This window comes from Tripterygium wilfordii, chromosome 14 (genome assembly GCF_013401445.1).
Source record: "Tripterygium wilfordii isolate XIE 37 chromosome 14, ASM1340144v1, whole genome shotgun sequence".
NCBI lineage: Eukaryota > Viridiplantae > Streptophyta > Magnoliopsida > Celastrales > Celastraceae > Tripterygium > Tripterygium wilfordii.
The window spans coordinates 11,038,893-11,061,020 of record NC_052245.1 but is presented as its reverse complement, the minus strand read 5'-3'; the positions used below and the strand labels follow the sequence as shown (position 1 = coordinate 11,061,020).

The 22,128-nt window shown below is 36.6% G+C and overlaps 3 protein-coding genes and 1 non-coding gene across 5 annotated transcripts; 1 reads left to right on the top strand and 3 right to left on the bottom strand.

Annotated features, from left to right (window-relative positions):
- Window positions 1–3,358: 3,358 nt before the first annotated feature.
- LOC120015357 (uncharacterized protein At4g14450, chloroplastic-like) lies at window positions 3,359–4,023 on the bottom strand. The gene has a single exon (XM_038867760.1). The coding sequence runs from the start codon at window positions 3,883–3,885 to the stop codon at window positions 3,589–3,591; it is 297 nt and encodes a 98-aa protein (XP_038723688.1). The 5' UTR covers window positions 3,886–4,023; the 3' UTR covers window positions 3,359–3,588.
- A 2,904-nt stretch (window positions 4,024–6,927) lies between these two features.
- Window positions 6,928–7,959, top strand: LOC120014868 (enoyl-CoA delta isomerase 2, peroxisomal-like). Its single transcript, XM_038866973.1, has one exon. The coding sequence runs from the start codon at window positions 7,125–7,127 to the stop codon at window positions 7,845–7,847; it is 723 nt and encodes a 240-aa protein (XP_038722901.1). The 5' UTR covers window positions 6,928–7,124; the 3' UTR covers window positions 7,848–7,959.
- Window positions 7,960–8,029: 70 nt separating this feature from the next.
- LOC120015823 lies at window positions 8,030–8,156 on the bottom strand. Its single transcript, XR_005471838.1, has one exon. It is a non-coding gene; the product is annotated as a U11 spliceosomal RNA (small nuclear RNA).
- LOC120014867 (actin-related protein 9) lies at window positions 8,032–22,008 on the bottom strand. 2 transcript variants are annotated; one of them, XM_038866972.1, is made up of 21 exons: window positions 21,928–22,008; window positions 21,753–21,825; window positions 21,531–21,640; window positions 21,354–21,413; window positions 21,203–21,268; window positions 19,276–19,378; window positions 17,570–17,778; window positions 17,158–17,278; window positions 15,506–15,570; window positions 14,660–14,749; window positions 14,068–14,118; window positions 13,045–13,176; window positions 11,837–11,926; window positions 11,663–11,733; window positions 11,372–11,571; window positions 11,255–11,298; window positions 11,133–11,182; window positions 10,496–10,541; window positions 9,210–9,260; window positions 8,915–9,059; window positions 8,032–8,527 (listed from the first exon to the last, which is right to left on the bottom strand). In XM_038866972.1, exons 1-20 carry the CDS (start codon window positions 21,928–21,930, stop codon window positions 8,916–8,918), a joined length of 1,779 nt encoding a protein of 592 aa, XP_038722900.1. In that variant the 5' UTR covers window positions 21,931–22,008; the 3' UTR covers window positions 8,032–8,527; window position 8,915. The 2 variants fall into 2 exon arrangements, with proteins under 2 accessions (XP_038722900.1, XP_038722899.1); XM_038866971.1 differs by lacking the exon at window positions 8,032–8,527 and adding an exon at window positions 8,570–8,812.
- Window positions 22,009–22,128: the final 120 nt, after the last annotated feature.

The following is a 22,128-nucleotide window of genomic DNA, read 5'->3' as shown; positions in this document are numbered from 1 at the left end:
ATTTTTTTTTAGGAAAGTTGGTAAAGAATATTTGAGGATTTGGTGGAACTTAAACGTCATTTCATTTGAATGAATAATTTGACTGTCCATGTGGTCCGTATTAATAATCCCTCGAAATATCGGTTTAGAACTCACTTTCATGAATATTTTTCTGATCCGCAATTCAAACTCACAAATAGTTCATTTATCTTTTACACATGATGTGATCCCACTAAATCCTCCACCTTAGTTTAAAATTGTACATGACTTATCAATCTCTACGAGATAAAGGTGCTCATCAACCACTCATCTCCGACCAACAATCTAACATTCGACTCGCATCGTGATCTATAGACATGAGAATCTATAATCAATGTAATATCGTAAGAGGTCACCAACAACGTACAAAGATCGCAAAGACGGTTGACTGTGAAAACTTGACGCTGGTGTATTACAAGTTTGGAAAGCTCCGACGATCAAGTCAATAATATGATTAAGATTTTAGTGAGAGAGAGAATAATACTGTTTAGAGAGAGAGAGAGTTAGATACCTCTAAAATCGGATCCCTTAAATGTGGCGGGAGTATTTATAGGCATCTGACTCACGTGACTCCCACCATTGGCATGTAGGCAGTGGAGTTGGATGAGCTTCAGGTCTATGTTGATTAGACCATGGGCCTATGAGAGAGCTTCTTAGCCATGGACTTGTTGGGCTTTCGTGGATGTCGTGGGCCTATAGACCGACTATAAAGGTCGTGGGCCTTTGCTAAGTTGGTTGTTGCTCAAACCTTTGGCCTGTTGGGTTTTTGTAAAGGTCATGGGCCTATAGATCGACTGTGAAGATCGTGGACCTTTATTATGTTGGTTGTTGCCCAAACCAAGGATGCGGACCCAGATGAAGTTCTGACCATCTGTCAGAGAAAAAAGAAGGGATTTTTGGAGGTCGGCACACTAGATTGTATTTAATCGTAAAAAAGTGTAACCACTAAAATATCATTTTAAAAAAGTATACTGGGACCAGCTTTTACCAAAATAACTTCAAATTTGATTTTCTCTCTCCACCAACTGCGATACAATAGTGATACTTTTAAACAGAATGTTCAATTTATATTTTTCCCTCATAAAATGATGATACAAATGTTAGAATGTAAATTTGACTGCATTACATGTCTTTCTGGCACAATTGTATCATTTCAATAGATTTTTGGTATTGGTGATACTATAGTGATACATCTATGCAGCTGTAAATGTTTTTCCAGAACAAGCAAGAGAGGTACAAACCAAGAAAAGAAAACCAAGAAAGGAAAACCAAGAAAGGAAAAGTAATTACGAAGAGGAAGTATGCATACTGGTTCAATTGTATCATTTAAATGGATTTTTGGTGTTGGTGATACTATATTGATACATCTCTACAGCTGTAAATGTGTTTTCAAAACGAGGAAGAGAGATACAAACCAAGAAAAGAAAATCAAGAAAGGAAAAGTAATTAGGAAGAGGAAGTATGCATATTGGTTCAATTGTATCATTTTAGTGGATTTTTGGTATTAGTGATGCTATAGTGATACATCTCTACAACTGTAAATGTTTTTTCAGAATGAGCAAGAGAGGTACAAACCAAGAAAGGAAAAGTAATTAGGAAGATGAAGTATGTATACTGGTTCAATCGTATCATTTTAGTGGATTTTTGGTGTTGGTAATACTATAATGATACATCTCTGCACAGAGCGAGCAAGGAGAGAAGAGAGAACGAAGCACAGTCAAATCTAGAAATCAAAACAGAAAAATAAAGAAACAGAGAAGAAGAAGTTATCTATGGAGCTAGTTGAGAAGGGAATCCCACAAACCCATCTTGGAAATTTTGTTGATTCTATGACAAAGAGACGAGTCTCTTGAAAAATCAAAGCAATGTATGATAAGAAGAGAGAATAGGAGAGAAGAAGAAGAGAGGACAGAAGGAGAAAAGCCGAATGGAATTTGAGAGGAGAGAAGAATAAGAGAGGAGAGAAGAAGAAGGGTATTGTACTATTGTAGGTATAAACCAAAAAATATTATAAGTCAGATAACCAAATTACTCTTAAATTGTACTTTTTATAATTTTAAAAAGATTCATGACCTTTTTACAATTAAGTTGTCTCAGGTGCTCTTAGTGCCAATTGTCTAAAAAAAGAACGAATGGATCTTGTAGGATTCTCAAGAAATTCTTCGCTTTCTTCCGGAAGCATATGAATATTCATCTCCTTCTCACGTTCTGGGAATAGTTGGGACAATGAGGAATATCCAGAAAGACATTAGGGAATCGGTCTGATTCTATCTCTGTTGGTTCCGTTTGAAGAAAGGAAGGATCCCAAAGAATCTTTCTTTTAGTTGTTGCATTCATGTCACCCGAAAACCCTATAAATGAGAGGGGATTGGAATCAAGGCATTCAGAAGAACTATAAGAAACTTCTTTCTTTATTCTGCTTTATCTTCTTTAATCCTCATACTTTCTTCACCAACTCTCCCTGCCGTGCCACTCATGATAGTCGTAGCCTGTATCTCACAAACTCACATACTAATTTCCATTTCTTTAAGCCTTCCGCCATCACTAACTTCTTGACATTCAGAGATCCTTTGGCCGATACTCCCGATGTCAAGGATAATAAACTTAGTTAAAAGGAGGAAGGAGGTGTAGAACTTCTCCTCCTCTAAACTAACAATTTTTTTGGAAAATAAGCATCAATTAAAATTATTACTACCAAAGTATTGATCCTTGAACTATTGTTTAATGTCAAAGATCCTTTTGTTGTTATGATTGAGAGTCATTGAACGATTGTTAGGTAGAAAATACCACCTTCGAAGTTTCGAAATCCAAATATAATAACCCTTGAGCTATTGTTTGCAATACTATTATTGAACAATCAGTTATCAGTCGATTTTATTTCAAGTAAGTTGTAGGCCAAAGCTTCTGGAGAAAATGTGAAGATATGAGAATGAGAAAATTCAATCGCAAGATTGTTGAATAACTTTCACAATTCCACAAGATGAGAAGGACTCCAATTCTTACCTTCAATTTTGATTCCAATTCCCTCTTAAAACTTATGTTAAATCATGAATTTTTTTAAATAGCATATGAGAGTTTAAGAGCTTGAAATTAGTTTTTAAAGTTTATGATTTATAACTTAATTTTAATTTTTTGTTTAAAGTTTATAATTTAAAATTTAATATTTAGAATTTCGTTTTCCAAAATCTATCATACTATATGTTATAACATTATGAGTATCAAAATACTCAATTGCACGTTTTTTTAATGTTGAGATGATTCAACATGATTTTGACAGACAGAACAAAAAATTAAAGCAAGAATTGAAGTTCCCTATCCCCAATTCCACAAAGTTAATGGCTAGTTGGTGCAGTTTCTCATTGGGTTTAAAAAATGCACAGAAATCATAATATTAACATAGAAAAAGAAGGAAAAGCTGTGTACAATTGTCCAGAAAGTCACCACCAGGCAGCAGATCTTTGTTCTGTTTCTGCCTTTATTTTCTTTTCTCTTTTGTCTTGACTAATTAACTTTGCAGATCTAACTTAGCACTACCTTACGCCTCTACAAATCAATTATTATTCTATATAGCTATACAGGCGCAAAGGCCTGCCTTAACTGAGGCGGCTCGTAGAAGAACGGAGCCGCCGGATGCTGCCACTTCTTGAACGCCACCGGCTTCTCCGGCTCCATACGCTGCTGCGGCTCCTTCTGCCGCGGTAGATCTGTCATTATTTCCACCGCCTTAGGGGAAGTAGCAAGCGGTGAAAGAAGCGGAATCGCCACGTTCCACTCTGGCGCCCGGTTTACCTGCAGCGTCGCCGGCCTCCGCCGCTGTAACCGGCTTTGCTGGATCCTGGAGCTGCTGTTTCTCTGTGAATCGGCCATCGAATAAGACTGATTAGAAAATTTGATGCTTCGTAACAGAGGATTCAAAACTGTTTGATTTGAGAGAGAGACGGTGAGAGATTGAGATTTGTAGATTTGTTTGAGTGAACAGAAATGGAGGGCGTTAATGTGAGGGGTGAAATACGGCGGTGGGTGCAAATATATAGAGAGAGAGAGGTGGGGCATGTGGCGTACACGTTCGGAGGGCGTTTTGGGGTCCAGAAAGAGTCAAAAGTGAAGGAGTCGTGTGAGTTGGCTTGGCTTGGCTTGATTATGCCTTTTCGTCTTTATCTCCGTTTGGTACAACGAAAAAATTTATTTCCAATACTAGTGGAAAAACAATGAAAAATATGGTGAGTTTAAAGCTGTGAAATATGCCGTGAGGTGTTTGGTGCATTAAAAACTGACGTTAGCAGAAAAACTGTTGAAATAAAATATTATAATATTAATTTTTTATTTTTATATTAAAATTAATCTAATAAATATAATTCTTATTAAAAATCATTTTAAGTATTAATTAATAAATATTTTTAAGTATTAATTAATAAAATTTTAATATTTTTTTATTTTAAGTATTAAAACTGTTAAAATACTTTTATAGTATTAAAACTGTTAAAAATAATTTTAAATATTAAAACATTTTTCATAATTTTTTAATCATTTTGTTATTATATTTAAGCTAATAAATATAATTTATTATTAAAATTAATTATAAATTGTTTTTATATCAAAACTGAAATTAATGTTTTAAATATTAATAAAAAATAAAAGAAATTAATGTTATAAATATTACTAAATGTTATCATTTGTAGGACACCCACATTATTAAAAAATAATAAAATGTAATAATGATGTGGGGTCCACATCATTAAAAAACAAAAAAATAAGAAGGGAGGCGTTTAGCCTCCCGCCGTGGAAAGAAGCTCCCTCCAGAGGATCCGCTGCACCGTTTGGTGTAGCGAAAGGTGACAGCGACTGGTGCAACGGATCCGTTACACCAAACAGACAAGTTGTTTTGACATTTTGACTAAGTGAGTGGGGATTTTGGGGGGATTACTTTGGAATTTTGCCTTTTTTTAGTTTTTTTGGACCGAATAATCTTTTTATATTCTTTGGCTTTCTTTCTTTTTTCATATCAACCCATGCTTTTCATTCTCTGTTAAAAAACCCATAAATAAATTTTTTTAAATTATTAACGGTCAAATTATTCGCCCTATAACTAAATGGATTTCAAAATACATTTTTAGGTATTTTTTTTGTTTTATTTTTCACTTTAAATCCATTAAATAACTTGACCTGATGCCCAAGGTCAGGAGTTTGATTCTAAACTGACGTAATTATTTTCAAGTGATTTGTGCTAAATCTCGACCCAACTAACCTGTCATGCGACTTTACACCTGTCTAGCTTGATCGGAGTTTGAGTTGAATGGACAGTCGAAAAAATACAAACCTATTGAGTTGCTCAAGTATCATATACATCCAATACAATTATTACATAAACAGAAAAACTAAAAGTTCTAGCCTTTAAGTTTAAGACGTTATGCAATCATGTCAAACTTGTTTTGCTTTGTTTCTATTTTTTTTTATAAGAAGTCAAATTTGTTTTGTTAATTTGATGAGTAGAGTGTAGTAGTGCATTATAGTTGGTACTTTCAATTTAATTAGTTTGCAATTTGATTCCCTTCAAAAAATTCATGCTGGCTGTCATTGATTTCAAGCGGAGCCGAATGAAGCCGAGCTATGTGGTCTTTTCATTTCTTGTTTTTGAGAAAGTAAGCTGTAGAGGCTGAAGAATCCAGCAAACTCAAGAAAGTTCTAACACAGATACAAATATTGGTCAAGAGGCTGAGCTGGACACTTCTATCTGGGTCCGTTTATTGGAAAAGAGGATTTGCTAGCTGCAATGCCTACAATTTTTTAAATCTGAACCAACATGATGTAGACACGTGTAAGTCCCGATTCAATCTACAAATTGATTGACTGGGTCCCGCACAAGGTTGGAGGCTAATCGGGGGAAATCGATTTTGGACACCGCTAATTGGAGCTTCGATCAGCCATAAAGGAAGCGGCGCAGAATTGCATGTGATGAGGCCCAGTTTTGCATTATTAGCAATAGCAAATTGACTGTCAACAGCCCTAAATCCAAATGTTACTGTATACAGCGTCAGCCCATTAACATTTTGGAGATTACTGTTCCACTTTTGACATGTAATTATTGGCTTTGACAAAATGTCACGCCACATAACAATACGACAATATGGATGAACTACAAAATTGATCCATACACGTGTCAATGAAATCCTAGGTTTGAAATTGGCCACGTACCTTGAAACCTAGCCACAGGATCCATGTGTATCATAGTTGTCGCAGATCTCACCATGAAAATTCGTAGGATTAAGGTATTATTTGTCATGGACGCATCATGCTGGCTTGAAGGCATTACAGATGGCTGGGCTGGGGGGGTGTTGTGGGTCAAAACCCACGGGTGCAAAACTTACAAAGACCTCCTTGGTTTTTGCAAGTTGTGATCGTTTTTTGGTTGCTTTTGTGATACGTAGATAGAAGGGGATGGGGGGAGCTGCAATACACATTGCAGCTATCACTTGAAATGTTATTGATCTTAATCGTCCATTTCATCCAACGGTGAAGGGTAAAAGCAACTCAAAAAAAGAGAAAAAGACGAAATTAGACGCTTGAGTTCCTTTCTCTCTTCCTCTCTTCTCTCTTCTTACTCTTTGAAGCACAACAATGACTTTTCTCTAAAATTGAAGCAAATACAGGATTCGAGACTATGCATAAAATGGTCAAGTTTTCTTCTGTCTCTTCCTCATCATACAAACATGAAATTTTTCCAAGGAGGAAGAGCCAAAGAGATTGTATTGATGCCGATGTCAGAGACATTTCATTTTTCATCCACGAATGTTAATGCTTCAATATCAATTCATTTTGGGACATTGCCCAGTTTTGACTTTCAATGGATGTTGAGCCAAGGAGGTTAGGCCTCAATCAAACAAAGGGAGAGGGTAGAGGGAAGTAGATTTGAGATGAGACGAGCCGGAATAAAGGGGATAAAAAGCATTTATTTAATTTTTAAGTGGTATCTACTTTTGACCGTTTGATGAAATGGACGGTTAAGATCAAAAAAATTTAAGTGATAACTGCAATGTGGATCGCAGCTCCCCCATCCCTAATAAAGGAAGAGTCCCCGTCAACCTCCTAACCTGCACCAACTTGGCACGATGTGCACATTAGAGAAGCGCGGCTATCTCTTCGTCTTGAGCTTAACCGGCTCCGACATCCAGCACCGATTAAACCCTACTCTCATCTCTTCGTTCCGGTCGGCTCTCTCACAGGTCAAGGCACAAGCCACTCCCGGATCGGCTCTTGTTACTATATCCGAAGGCAAGTTTTTCTCTAATGGATTCGATCTAAGCTGGGCTCAAGCCGCTGGATCCCGGCAGGGAGCTGCACAACGCCTCCACCACATGGTGGATTCCTTCAAGCCGCTCGTGGCTGATCTGATGTCCCTCCCCCTGCCCACAATTGCCGCCGTCTCCGGCCACGCAGCCGCCGCCGGCTTCCTTCTTGCTCTGAGCCACGATTACGTGTTCATGATACGAGATAGAGCAGTGCTCTACATGTCTGAGATAGACATAGGACTGACGCTGCCAGATTACTTTGTGGCGATGATGAGGGCGAAGATTAGATCTCCGTCGGTTCTGCGAGACGTGCTGTTGAGCGGTACGAAAATAAAGGGAAAGGAGGCGGCGAGTCTGGGAATAGTGGAGTCGGCGCAAGATAACGTGGAGAGTACGGTGGAGGCTGCGATGGGAATGGGTGAGAAGTTGGCATCAAGGAAGTGGGACGGCGAAGTGTATGCGGAAATGAGGAAGGGTTTGTACCCTGAATTGATTGCTATCTTAGGGTTGGAGACCAAAGCTATCGCCACTCCTAAGCTTTAATAGAACGCTGTTGGTTTGTAATTCGTATTATTGTTCAAGGAATTCTGGGACTTTGTTTTTTACTTTGGAGATTGCTTGATGAAAGAATTACGCTGTTGGTTTGTTATTCGTATTGTTCAAGGAATTCTGGGACTTTCGCTTTTTACTTTGGAGATTGTTTGATGAAAGAATTTGGTTTTAGATGGAGGGTCGGCCAAGCGAGCCAACCCTATTTAGGTTCCATAAATTATGCCGGCCATATGTCTTGATAGCCATACAGCACTTACCGACAAGGGTAAGCGTGGCATATTTAGCCAACCGGCCCTTTTAATCTCCCGCCGTAGGTATCACGCCGTTAATATATGAAACTCTTTCATTCCATTTCTTCTTATTTACGATGTGGGATCTTGTAACACCTTTGAAATATACCTTCTATGGAAGAAAATTTTCGTGATGAAGAATAACAGGGTAAAGGTTATCCGCCAAAGTACAATCTTCAATAAAGAGGCGACGATACTTAACTAAGATCCAATGTTGGACTTCAGCTCAAAATCCATTCCTTAGGTACTCAATTAAAATTTACAAAAAACGCTAACAAGTTCCGACGTTCAATCTCATGTTAGAGACTTCAGCTCCAAATCTATGTTGTGAAGAGAACAAAACCCAGCAGAACCCATATGGGTTAGTTTCCACAAAAGGACCTCGCAAGAAAGTGAAACAGATTAGCTCAGATGCGCTTGGTGTACCGGTGAAATTCTTGGATTTGTGTATTGGTGCTAAAATATTATAGTCCTCACAACAAGAGAAGAGTACGTGCTATCAAGTAGCTGGACAAATAAAACTTAAAAGATTGAACAATATATTCCCTGGGGTGCAGCCAGCTAGTATCTGAATCTAAAAGTGAGATGCAAAACCAGTACATACAGCAAGAAGGTAGGATGGGCCATGCTTTTAGTTGATTCAGGCACATTTTCAATTCCGCTTTCCTAAAAAGGACATAGAGCCAGAGAGGTAGAAACTGCAAGACTTCGAAACAAGAAATGCATACTCAAAAGACGAAAATTAAGTAAATCGGAGCAGCCAGTCACCTTAAGAATTTATATAACACATTGCTTGTCCTTGAAGATAATGAGAGTCCTTGTATTTTCTTCCAGTCCCAACATGAATTCCTTGCTGAATCCAATCCTCTCTATGAATCCAAGCATCCCGACCAATATCAAGAATTCCAAGGATCTGTCATAAACAAAAAACTCAGAACCATCATTTCTATCATCTAAGTAGAGCCCAAGCTTCCAGAGATTCACCACAAAAACGCCTAAATCTAAGCAGACCAACAACGGCACAAAAAAACAGAACAATAAAGACATAATGCTAAGTACTCACCGCGCCACCTTTCCAAGAAACATAGGACGTATTTGTTCTGGGTTGCAAAACCTATATTTATAACAAAATAATGTCAGACAATGTCAGTACCAAACTATCACAATAGGCAGAGTAGACTGGTATCTGAGTGGGAGAGGATTTAATCCATACAACATGGGCTATCCATCCGTTAGACATAAAGTAATAGAGGCTTGTGGGAACAAGAAGCTCTTGACCTACCTTGGGACTTGAATCAGGACAAGATTCGAGTCCTCTCGTGCTAAGAATAATAGTATATAATAAAAAAACATGACTTATCTTTAAATAATAATAAAAAAAAAAAAGAGGAAGGGAAGGCTGCTAGCATCGGGGGAGTAAGTGTCTGATGCGGGCCACCTTGAAGGGGGTTCCCTTCCATGTTTTCAGGTACTTCAAATCACATTACTTGAGTAATGATGCATGTCTCGGTCAAATTTCATGCAAATCTCGCAGTCAACGGGGTGAATCATAATAATAATGAAATAAGAACGAAAATATGTGGATGTCTGTATGACAATTAATACTTGCACAGATTCCTCCTGAAGTGATTACCAAGGATCCACGGCAATTGCAATGGATATAGTTATTTGGTCTTGCAGCAAAAGCAGTTAATATGCGCTAAGATGTCATTCTTAATATACCATGTCGGTTTAGTTCTAGATACCTGCGAGCAGATATAGCTTTCTAAGTGATGTACTTGAATGTGGGATGTGTACTTTGGATCTAGTCATGGAAAAGACCAGATTCTTTTGATCCCTAATATTTGCTACGTGAATACACATAACTTGTTCGTGAATCAAATATCACAGTTACTACTAGAAATTTGAAAATTGACAATTATGAGTTGATTTCTTTGTTACCAAAAACTGAAGAAACAGACTTTGGCCACAGCTGCAATAACAAAGACAAAAAATGAAGAGGAATTCCATTTGACATGCTTTCTAAAAGGTGTTTTTTTTTTAAATATCATCTCACGAGCGTTTCCAAATATACCTCATGTAAGAGCTCCAATGGATTTGGCTTGTTCTCAAATGCCAACATAGCAATCAAAATAAGAACGCACTCAGAACAAGAAAATCTGACATGCTTATCACAAACAAACCATTGTATGGAGCACCATTCATTAAGTAAGAGTATGAGTGCCTGGTAATGAGTTAAGGCTCTATAAGCTGAGCAGATTGCCTTCTTGAGCCATTAGTGAAACAAAACCAAAACACAAACAAAAGCTCAAAATCATTAGGAAGGATAGAAACCAAGACAAAACTAACCTCCACAGTATCAATTGCTACATTAGAAGGGATTGTGTGTAGAACTCTGCAAAAGGAAAGGAAAACAAGAATGTTAAGAAAAACTTATCATCCACTGGAATCAAAAACAGAAAGAATCAATATTGGTCTCTAAAAAACATTTACACGAGTATACTTTCCCAAGAACCGTTTTGAACCCATGAACTGTACAATATCCACAAATAAAAGAACTCTTTCATTTGCTATAATCAACATTATTTAGGATCTGGGCAAATGGATGGAAAGTAGGCATTTAGAACAAAATATTTAGTCACCTGGCAGCTTCAGAAGTCCATACATAATTATAAATTATGTCGAAGAAATTTGAGATAAAGCAAATACATATGTTGAAGTTCTATAATACAACAGGTGATCCAAAACAAATAAAGAACTCATAACTCTTCTTGACGGTAAAGATTCACTGACAGGTTAGACCAGAGAATTGTCTAATACTCCAATTAAACATTTACATTTATGACCTTTGTAATACATCCAAATCACGTTGCAGGGCTATTGAATTGCTTATTATGAAGATCGTACGCACAACAAAGAGTCAAAACAAAATAACAAATCCTCAAAGGCCAAAAAAATTGAGGGAAGGGGGTGTTGTGAAACCAACCTCTCTTCCACAGCAGGAATAAGGCCGCCTGTCAAAGCCACTCCACCAATCTAGAACACAGTACTATATCAGTTCATCTCATCTAAAAGAAATATGGAATTACAATTGTTTCCCACGCTTACCAATTGTATGCTACAAAACAACTTTCTCTGGAGGTCAATACGACCTGTAATATAGCAACAGACAATTTAGTCAACTAGTAACAAACGGTTTACAAAACAATGAGTCCAAGAGGCTACCTGTCGAAAGTATACTAGTAGTTATGGCTTCTGCAAGGCCAACTTTCTCTTCTTTTTTTGGTTTAGAAGGAAAAACTGGATAACTTTCCCACAGTGGTAAACTGGCATTAGAACCAGGATATAAGCCATCTGACATATCAGGTCTTCTTGGGTATTCCATATTCCATGTATCTTCCAGCATATCCTCGTAATCATGAAACCTGCCAAAGTAAATAATGACAATAACACAATCATAATAGCTTGGCAAGACTATGGAATATGGTCAGCAGTAAAACTCAGAATATTCCTAACCAAGAGCGAGGTGGAGGAGGAAAAACATCTGGAACCAAAAGCATTGGGTAGAACAGACCCATAGGAGGGACCTGCTTAAAGCAAACCATCAACAACAAAGTCCTGCTAAGTCCTTCAAGGAGAAAAGGTAGAAAGGGGAAAAAAGAGGTTCACTTTCAGGGACGAGAGGCATACATTAAGAGCAGTCAGCTTTGTCTTATGAGATCCAGCTGGCATGCCGTCCTCGTAAGAATGAACAACAGCAACAGCATGAAGCTCCCCTTCCTGTAGAGAGGAAACAAATGAAGCTGTTACAGAGCAGAATGTTAGGTGATACTCAAAGAAATTCTATCTTTAGCATGTATGTACAGGTTTATTTTAAGAACTATCAGCAAAATAGCTGACAAAACTGAAAAAAGAAAACAATTACACAAAAACTTTATGGCGTGTAGATGTAGGATTAGCAACATATAAAGAGTTTCTGTTACAGAAACACGAATTTGCAATTCAATTGATGACAAATATCAGCAAATAAATCCATCAAAAGAGAAGAACATGCAAAAATACAGATATTGCTAACACTATCCTCTATGTCTCAGTCAATCGAGGATAAGGTAAAGTAAAATCGTCCAACATTGTTTGGGCATGTTAAACGTAGAGAAGTTAGTGAAGTGACCAGTAAAGTTCAGAAAATAGGTGGTACTAGAAAGAGGAGGAATGTTATAAGAAACATGAATGGAAGTGATAAGAAATGATATGGACTCTATAGGATTAATAGAGAACACAACTTTAGATAGGAACAAATAAGTGAAGGAGAATCCATATAGTGAATTCAAACTAATTCTCTTATAGATGCATGTAGCCGACCCCAAATTGTTAGGGAGTAATGCTTTTGGTGAACATGACGAAGATCATGATTGGCAGGGAGTCATCCACAAGATCTCTCTCTATGATCATCTAAAATCCAAAAGATCATATCAATAACATACAACATCCACCTGCATAAAATAACAGCGCTTTATTGTTTTCATGCTACCTCAATTTCATAGAGCTCAAACATTTATCCTTTCTTAAGATACGCATAGAACATACATGCAAGTAAGTTTCAGAGCTAACTGCAAATCAATACAACAAACTGGGCAAAGGATTTGAATTCAAGATTTCTGCACAAAAAGAAAGAGCAATACGAAGTATGAGCAGATTGGAATCAGATAGTAAAAGGTCTTTTTTTTCCTGATAAGTCAGATACTAATAATCTTAATTGAAAATAAGGTACTAAGTCGCAAATAGTGACCAAATAGCTCTAAATTGTTACCTATAAAATAAAACATGCATAATCGTTTGTCAATAAAATGGAGTATCACAATAAACCTTTTAAGAATCAAGAATTGAAAACAACTCACCTTTATCACGCAATGAGATTCTTTTAGCCGGTTAAGCATCAATAGATCTATAGGCTTCAGGAATATGTCAGTGCGAATTTGAGGCCATGTCTGATGATGCCTCTGAGTCCAGAGAAGGCATCTTGATATGTCCTGAAAACTAGCACACAATCGTTTTAATCATTTAAATTTGAAAGTAAGAAATTTAGGTTGTGAACATGAAAGAAATTTCAGAAATAATAAATAGATGACACGTCTGAAAAAGAAAGATAGCCACCATCAAATCATGCATGGCATATGAAGAATTAGGAACAACTTCTAATCTAATATGAGGAAAAAGGCTTTAAATGGACTCAGAACACACATGAAACTTAAAAGCAGATGGCTCAAATTTGAAGTGTAGAACCAAAGGGCTCATCTTTTACATAACCTTGTGCAACACTCTGCCGGTCTGCCCCTGAGCAGCGGAGCCTTTATGAAGAATATTATAATTTATCAGAACATGAAAAGCACCAAGCATATCAGTATGCGTGATTAACATTCCACAGTTTGATTGTGAGTGTCCTTAAATGAGCACTTCTCCTTAGTTATCCACTATGCAGTAATCTCTCTCTCTCTCTCGTGTGAAAATCTCCACATATTTGTAATTTCATTATTATCCTATCACTGCAAGGATTTTTAAAAAGAAAGGAAAAGGAAGAAAAGGATAATGTCCTCTCTTTTTTTTTTTTTTTTGAAAGGGGGGTTGTAAGTTTCCATCCTGACATCCACAAATTCAGATGTTGTAAGGGAGTAATTCCAGTGGTTATTTCACTACGGTTTTCTTGAACAAATGATCCGCTGATTATTGAAGGAGCAGTTTATAAAATCTGACTAACATGGATGGACATCATAAAGGAAATGAACAGATGCTTTTTTCACAAAGAAACTGAATGGAACACTGTCTAAATCAGTCAATGAAGATGCGGTAACAATAAGTATCTTCACATTCTTTAGCCAACAAATTCGAGAATGAGTTCAAAAGATAAGAACTAGAATCACCACCTCTCCACCAAAGCATAAAGTCTTTTCTGTATTTGGAAGAGCCACTCCATCCTGAACACCAAAAGAGAGAGCATTTATTGTCACAATAATGAAACCTTCTTCGCATTGGAGCCATTATTCACTCACAGAACTGATGATTACTACCAGGAAGCATGAAAAGGAGGGGAGGTGATCTTTGAAAAATCAGTTCATTCCAATGTATAAAAAATTACTAACTACTCAGCAGCACCAAGCGAGTGCCACCCAAGAAAAGGATCATTTACAAGATAAAAGAGTCGATTACATATTTACATCCCAAAAGACATTCTTGCTAAACATTGGACAGCCAACTAAGCCTAAGGACATTTGTTAAGATAGATAATAATAATACACGTAAACTATCACACACTTCAGCAGTTCAGCTTGTTATTTAATCAATTTCTAGTTTCTTAGCAAGTACCTCAAGCTTAAAAAGAAAAGAAAAGAAAAACCTGTCTATTGGTCTCTAAATCAGAAACAAAGACGTTAAGGAACTTTTCTGTGAAATACTTGGCCACTGGGAAAAAAGAAATGGACGTCCAGTGGATATTGGCGATACTGAAACTATGTTTACCTCAATGCAAATGACAGATGTCACCTGTGCACCTATATTTACGATACATGCTGTTGATAATCCATTCCCGAAAACTGCAGCGAGACCTTCCTGGTCAAGTAGCAAGAACATCATCATATTCGAAGATCATATATAATATATTTGGAGAAGCAACTGAGTTCAAAAAAAAGGAGAACATAAAGCCTTATTCTAATGCAATATATATACACATGAATGCCAAGATATAATGAAATCTGGCATAAAAGAATTGGAAAAGGACCAAAAACAAGTACACACAGACATAAAAATGGTGAACTCCTGTGCACAAGGATGCTTTAGTAGAGGCAAGGTCAAGGAAGGGAAAAGTTTTCTGGAATTGAACCCATAACCTCAATGCATATAGGAAAAGTATCAATCAATGTAGCTATTGGAGGTCAAGCTAATGTGTACTACAAGATACTATTTATTGAAAGATTACCATTAAAACAAATTGTCATATCTTCAAGTATGAGTCAATTCACATGGAAATTTGAAAGGCGTGTAATACACATAATTTTTAAGTAATAAGGATATCTGCAGAAAAGTTGAGACTCCTTTGGCAGTTGGTTTAAGCATCAACCAATCCTAAAAACTATTTCTTTCTGTGTCCCCCCCTCCCCCAAAAAAAAAAGGCCATGACCTTTTGAAACGCCATTTAATATCCTCAATATCAGAAGTAAAGTAAGCTATGAGGCTATGACATGTTAAAAACGACATGATAAAAATATCGGTTTTAACTTCTCAACTGGCTGCCACATATTCCAATTTAAGTGACAAGCTTGTAAACAGAACTAAACAGTTAATGCAAAAGGCTAGTTTCTGGCTTACTTGGTGGACCACTGCTGAGCTAAATCGCAAGTCCCGTAGCACCAAAGACAAGATTTCCTTAATTTCTGCATGTGACAGTCAAAAAACAATGGATCATATTACTTTCCCTTGCCAATACGGTTGACAATTGTTATCAAATCATTGTAGTACAAAATAGTGTTCTGGGCCTTCTGGCATTTGTAATAATTTCCTAGAGGCCATCTCTCTAGCATCCCTGTAATTCATCTTGAGCACCATCTTTGGACTTAATGAATTTTTCTTTCCATTAAAAAAAGAGAGCAAGTAACAAGAAATGGAACTATAAGATAATTCATCACCAACTTCCAGGCCGTCTTTACACCTAAAAACCAAAGGAAGCATGCTGAAGAAAAAACACAATGCAAGGCAGCTATTCCAAAGACTTGTAGAAGCGGTAGTATGAAATTATGATAAAAACCCACCATAACTGCAAAGGCACTGCAACCACCTAAACTGGAAAGCAATCGAAAATCAATTCCTAAAGGACACCCAAATGTACAATCTGAAGTTTAAGAGGACTTCAACCACAATGAATCATAACATTCAAACTGAAGCATGATTCAGAAATACGAAAAAAATAATAATGAACTGCAAATAAAACATCATATGATGCATAGGAGAACAGGCTAGGAAGAGAGAGTGGGGTAATTTTCAGGTGGCTTTACTTTTTTCATTTCCTTTTTTTTTCTTTTGTTTACGTTTTTTATCACCTAAATCTCCTTCTGAACCTCTTTAGCATGAATAAGTTTGCATTAAAGAAGGCATATTAATTGTTTTTAATTAAATACAAAAAAATTGTATCAAATTAAAATCATCAATAGCACATTCTGAAGTTTAACATATCTCCAGGTTCCAACACATGCGGTACAGCCACAAATTCTTTCTAGAATGAATAAATCCCACAGAAGAACAGAACAACATTTTCACTAAAATAGCATATCGCCTGTTGGCAGAGCGGATCCGAACTCGGATCCGCTCCGCCAAAGAATATATTAATATCAGCGAATCCGCCAGCAGATTCCCTTAAAAAAAGAAGCTCCCTACGGGAGCTTCTTTTGAGCGGTACCTGATTTATTTATTTTTTAAAAGAAATTTAAGTGGGCCCACGTGAAATGCTGTGTTTACGTGGGCATATTATGAATATTTATGATAATTTAAGTGGGGTCCACGTGAAATAGTTTATATTTAGTTAAATAAAATAATAATGAAAATATTTATAATAATGAAAATATTTATTAATATTGATATAAAAAAATTCATAATTTAAATATTATTGATATTTTTCTCAAAAAAATTTATTGATATAAAAAATTATTAGATTAAATTTAATAACAAATTTTAATATAAAAATCATAAAATATAATATTATAAAATACTTTACTTTTAACAGTTTTTCAGTTAGCGTCAATTTTTAGTTCACCAAACACTTCATAGCATTTTATACAGCTTTAAGCTCAGCTTTTTTTTCCATAGCTTTTCCGCTAGCATTGAAAATCAACCCTTCCGCTCTACCAAACGGAGCAATAGACTCTCAACCATTACACAAGTCTTAATAAAAAAAATATGAAGGCTGGAAAGAGTAGTTTCTATATCTGTCAAAATCACAGAGAGAAAGAAAGTATGATTAAAAGTACCGCGATTATCAAACGCCTCCGGCAACACAAGAATTGCAGAATACATGCTTCTTTCGCTGTGAGGAATGTGCAGTTTATCAACCAAAATCCAGTCCCATATGACAAGCAGATCCTCAAGTACCTGAGATATAAACAATGGTAATAAATAACGGCATAATCCGTATATATTTCATTGCAATACAATTAATGGATATTGAATTTGGCACTTGACGACGTGATGAACCATTGAAATCATTAAAAACAAAATGAAGCAAATTTTTCAAAAAAGTCGTCAAGGAGTACATGAGAAGAATTATGCAGATATTACAAAGGGAGAGAAGGGTTGAATCTCTGTATTTCTCGCTGAAAACGCCACATGGTAATGGAAATCTGATCCTCATGGAGAGGAACCTAGTTAACATGGGGACTGTACCTGCTGCATAGGGTAATGTTGTGAAATATTGAAGTGACCTCGCCGAATAGGACGGTGTAAGCAATATGGCTCTGTGGGGGATATTTTTAGTGCGTCCTCACCAAAAATGAACTTTCTGAATTTACGTTCACTTGAACTAAGCTCCTTAACATCAGCACCTTTATGATGGTCCGATACCTCACCTACGCAATCTTTATTTGCCAAACTGTCTGCAAAAGAAATTAACATATACTAGGCAATGTTCAGCTAAATTTAAAACCAAACTGTTTAAAACATGTAATAGTAGATTCCAACTTCATGAAACTTGGCCAATTTAACCAATAGATTTCAGTGTTGACAAGGAAGGGAAGAGACAATTGAGAGGAAGGATAAGAAGATGTCTATCACGTGTGTTAGTCATAGCAGACCACAACAGTTCCCACATTGCTTACAGTCAACAAAGAACATTCATGCCAGATAGTGCAAGTAATTCAGTTGCCAGGAGAAACAATAAAACAAATATACTCTTGCAACTAGAAAATATTCACGTTGCTTGCCCCTCTCCACCCATCATCATTAGGGGGAAAGAAAGAAGCCATTAAGGCAAAACAAAGAACAACATCATGAGCAAATGTAACATGCTGTCTCGATCCCCGAACACCATGTAGTGTATCTATGGACAAGTGAGACCAGGCTTCACAACCACGTCATGCCATTTTACACTTGCAGGCCCTTCCTCCCCAACCCCCACGAATCTTAGCAATACACAGTATAATACACTGGAAGTAACCAATACATAAAGTAAATGAACAAATGTAACATGCTGTCTCGATCCCCGAACACCATGTAGTGTACCTTTGGACAAGTGAGACCAGGCTCCACAGCCACGTCATGCCATTTTACACTTGCAGGCCCTTCCTCCCCAACCCCCCACGAATCTTAGCAATACACAGAATAATACACTGGAAGTAACCAATACATAAAGTAAATGCACAAAATTCAAATCTTTATTACCCAAAAAGTTGCAGCATCGATCATAAATGGTCAGAGAGTCATTTTACTAGAATTTCCCTCAACCTCTCTGCAGTAACCTACAATCATACACTACACTGGTTGCGCTCATAATTTATCTCCTTTACTCAAGTTGTATGAACGAAAGAAGCATCAATCTCTCAATATATATGGATAATTGTTCCAAAGATATAAAGAATGTCTCAACTAGTTAACTTGTGGATATCAATTTTCAGTATAACCTCTTCATTCCCACATTTTTTTTGCATGAAATGTATCTATAAATCCATAAAAGCCACAAACAGGCATACATATTAACACACAAAATTTGTATCAAATCCATTTTTTCTCTTAATAGCATATAACCACAAACAATTATAACCATCATTGAAGTGTGTGCCTATAAGCTAAGGAAGCCACAAAACATTACTTTTTTAAGCTCAAGGCATCCAAACCACATAACTGAATGAACATAAAAATTTGGGAAAACTTCTAAAATCATTCAGAGCAGGAATACGGTTTCCAAATCTAAAATGGACTAAAGAAATGAGGAAAATTTAATAAGTACACTTTCAGTTAAAACAGGTACGCCTTGAAAATTATCATAAGACCTTAATTTAGACATAATTTTGAAAATAATTGAGACACTCAAAAGAAAAGTATACAGAGCATGGCAAAGGCGTGAAAAAGGAAAAGAAAAGAAGAGACTTTGTTACCAAATGGGAGAGAGGAATTAGTATCCATCTCATATATGTCAGTCCATGTGAGTGCTGCGTTGTTCTTGCCACTTTGTGGATAATACCCATCAACACGTCCCATCTACACATAATTTTTCATTTAACTATAACTTCCAAACTGTTAACAATCAAAATAAATGAATATATAACTTCTAGCTAGAAAGGAAGTACATACTTCTTCCCTAGTACTCTCCAATTATTGAAAAGAAATTCTTCTAACTAAAATAATTACAATTAAGTCTGTTATTTAGACAAGAGTGGATGTGGGATTCAAAGAGAAAACAAAAAACAAAGGCCCCAAACAGTGATAATATCCCTCAAATGAGAACTTTTATGGGCCAACAAAAAGAGGCAGAACTGTTTAACCTCCTGTTAAGTAGTGAGGTAAGGTATCAGTCACATGATTTATTCATTCAAGCATAAACCACTTGCATACCAATTGGTGACAAGCACCTTCTGTGTGGGAAGAAACCTATTATACAGGAATCAAAAGTTATACATCAATCCTAGTTAGTTTTTTTCTAACCTGATTTTCAATCCTTGAAAGGGATTAATTACAAATGATGGAAGTAGACAAGAACAACAGCATCAAATAGGAAGCAAGGATTAATGAGTCTCAAGGGATAATAACCTCGCGTAACTTGTGGAAATCCGTATGAAATAAATTCCTAATGGGTAACGATTCTATTGGTGGAATCTACTGACCAAATATAAACAGAACTCAACCTTGTTTTGTGTTTGGATGCTAATCTCGTGCAGCATCATCATTGTCAAAACCTTTAATAAAAACGCTAGCTTGGCTGCATAATTCCATGAACATTAGTAAAAATCCATAACATTAATTCTCTTTTGCCATTCAATCCGATCAAAAGCTACTCTCAGCAAATCCTATATAGTCTGTGACTTTTCTTATCACTTTGATCCATTTTTTTGGGGTCTTTCGCTTCTCTTTTAGCATATTCCACTAGAAATTTTTCAACTCTACGCACTACTGATGTTGTAGTTGCCCAAACTATCTTAGCCAATTTTCTTGCATCTTATCTTCGGTTAGTGCTACCCCTACCCTAGAATTCTTATCCTCTCTTTTTTTCTTTTTCTTTTTCTTTTTTTATAGAATACATCCAGTCTAACACAAAGACATTTTTTCCCATTGTTTAGAGTGTTCATCGAACGCATCGAATTCCAAGAGAAACCAGATAATGCCTTTAACAATTCGATATGCTTTTCAACCTGTACTCTCTAAATGCACTACCCTCACTTAGGAGAGGGAGATGGGACGTCAAAACTCACAACTATAGAAGCTGCATGAACTTTTTCAAAACCAGGAGTAATTAAGTGCTTTCCTCACCAGATACAAATAATTTCTTTTAGGAATTAGGACACTAATCATCCCCCTTTTTTATGCTTCTCACAAAGCATGTGCTAATGTGCTATATAGTATATACTTTCAGCAGCAGCCTTATATATATAAGCATCAACAAAGCCACATCCACATACATAAGGAAACTGCTAGCAACCTAACATCATCCAAAATATTCAAAAAATACTTTCAGCAGCAATCATCCGTATTATAAGAATCAAACAATCCGCATACACATATGGAAACTGATAGGATCATGCAAAGAATACACAACATACTTTCAGCAGCAATCATCCGTATTATAAGAATCAAACCATCCGCATACACATATGCAAACTGATAGGATCATGCAAAGAATACACAACATACTTTCAGCAGCAATCTTACATAAGGATAAAGAAGCCCATACGCAAATATCAAAATTGCCAATGATAATGAGTGAATATCTTGGCATTTTTCTCATACACTACTCAAGACTAAGATGTTTCAATGAATATATAAACGACAATCACACTAAAATACAATTGCTTCAATCATCTTGCATACCTTGCGCGGGAAAGAATTGTTTCCAACCTCTTCATCTAGAAAAGGTATCTTCAACAACGAGGCAATCTGAAGAAAGGCAAAAGAAAAAAAAATGAACAGACATGCGATTCTACAAATGTCCAATACAGAACATAATAGCAAAGTAACTCACAATATCATAAGCTTTCTCACGCTCCACATGCTGTGCCGTCGTAACCTGAGAACTAATCATCTAAAAAAAGAAACAGACAACAGATAATCCGAGACATCAAGAAACAAAAAAAAAATCCAGGAATTTAAAAACAAATAGGGGAACTACAAAACGAGCTGTTTGAAAATAGGGTTAAACCTGATCTATAACATTTATTCTAGGCACTTGATCGGTATATCTAGCAATGCAGTGAGGAATGTTAAACGGCGTGTCCTGCTGAGCGAGACCAATTCTGATATTTGCAGAACCTGCGAAAGTGACCAAAGACATTACCACGAAGCAGACCTAGTGAATTAAAGAATTTCGCAAGTCGTTTCGAAGGCCACGCATATACGCAACATAGGTCAAATTTTAGAGTACCAGGGTTGATAACGACGAGTCTGGAGCCTCGTTCGGCGACTAGCTGTGAAGGTACCACAGTTTTCAAGTAATCCTACGTTGATGGAAAGGAGAGAAAACACAAGAATTTTGTCAATTTGATTGGTTTCGGGCAGAGAGAGGAGAGCGAAGTGTAGGAGTTGCTAGTAGGACTTACCATGTTCAAGAATCGGTTCTTGCAGCTTGGAGAGCGAAGCGCAGGAGTTTTCTATTTGTTTGCGGTTGTACAGTGCACGAAACGGTGTCGTAGCTTCAAGTCCATTGTAAGTCAAATTCTTCGCAGTTGATTTTTTTGCTTAGTAAAATTTCCTTGCTCGACTACTTATTTTTACTTGGGTGGTGCATAAGCCCAATTGGA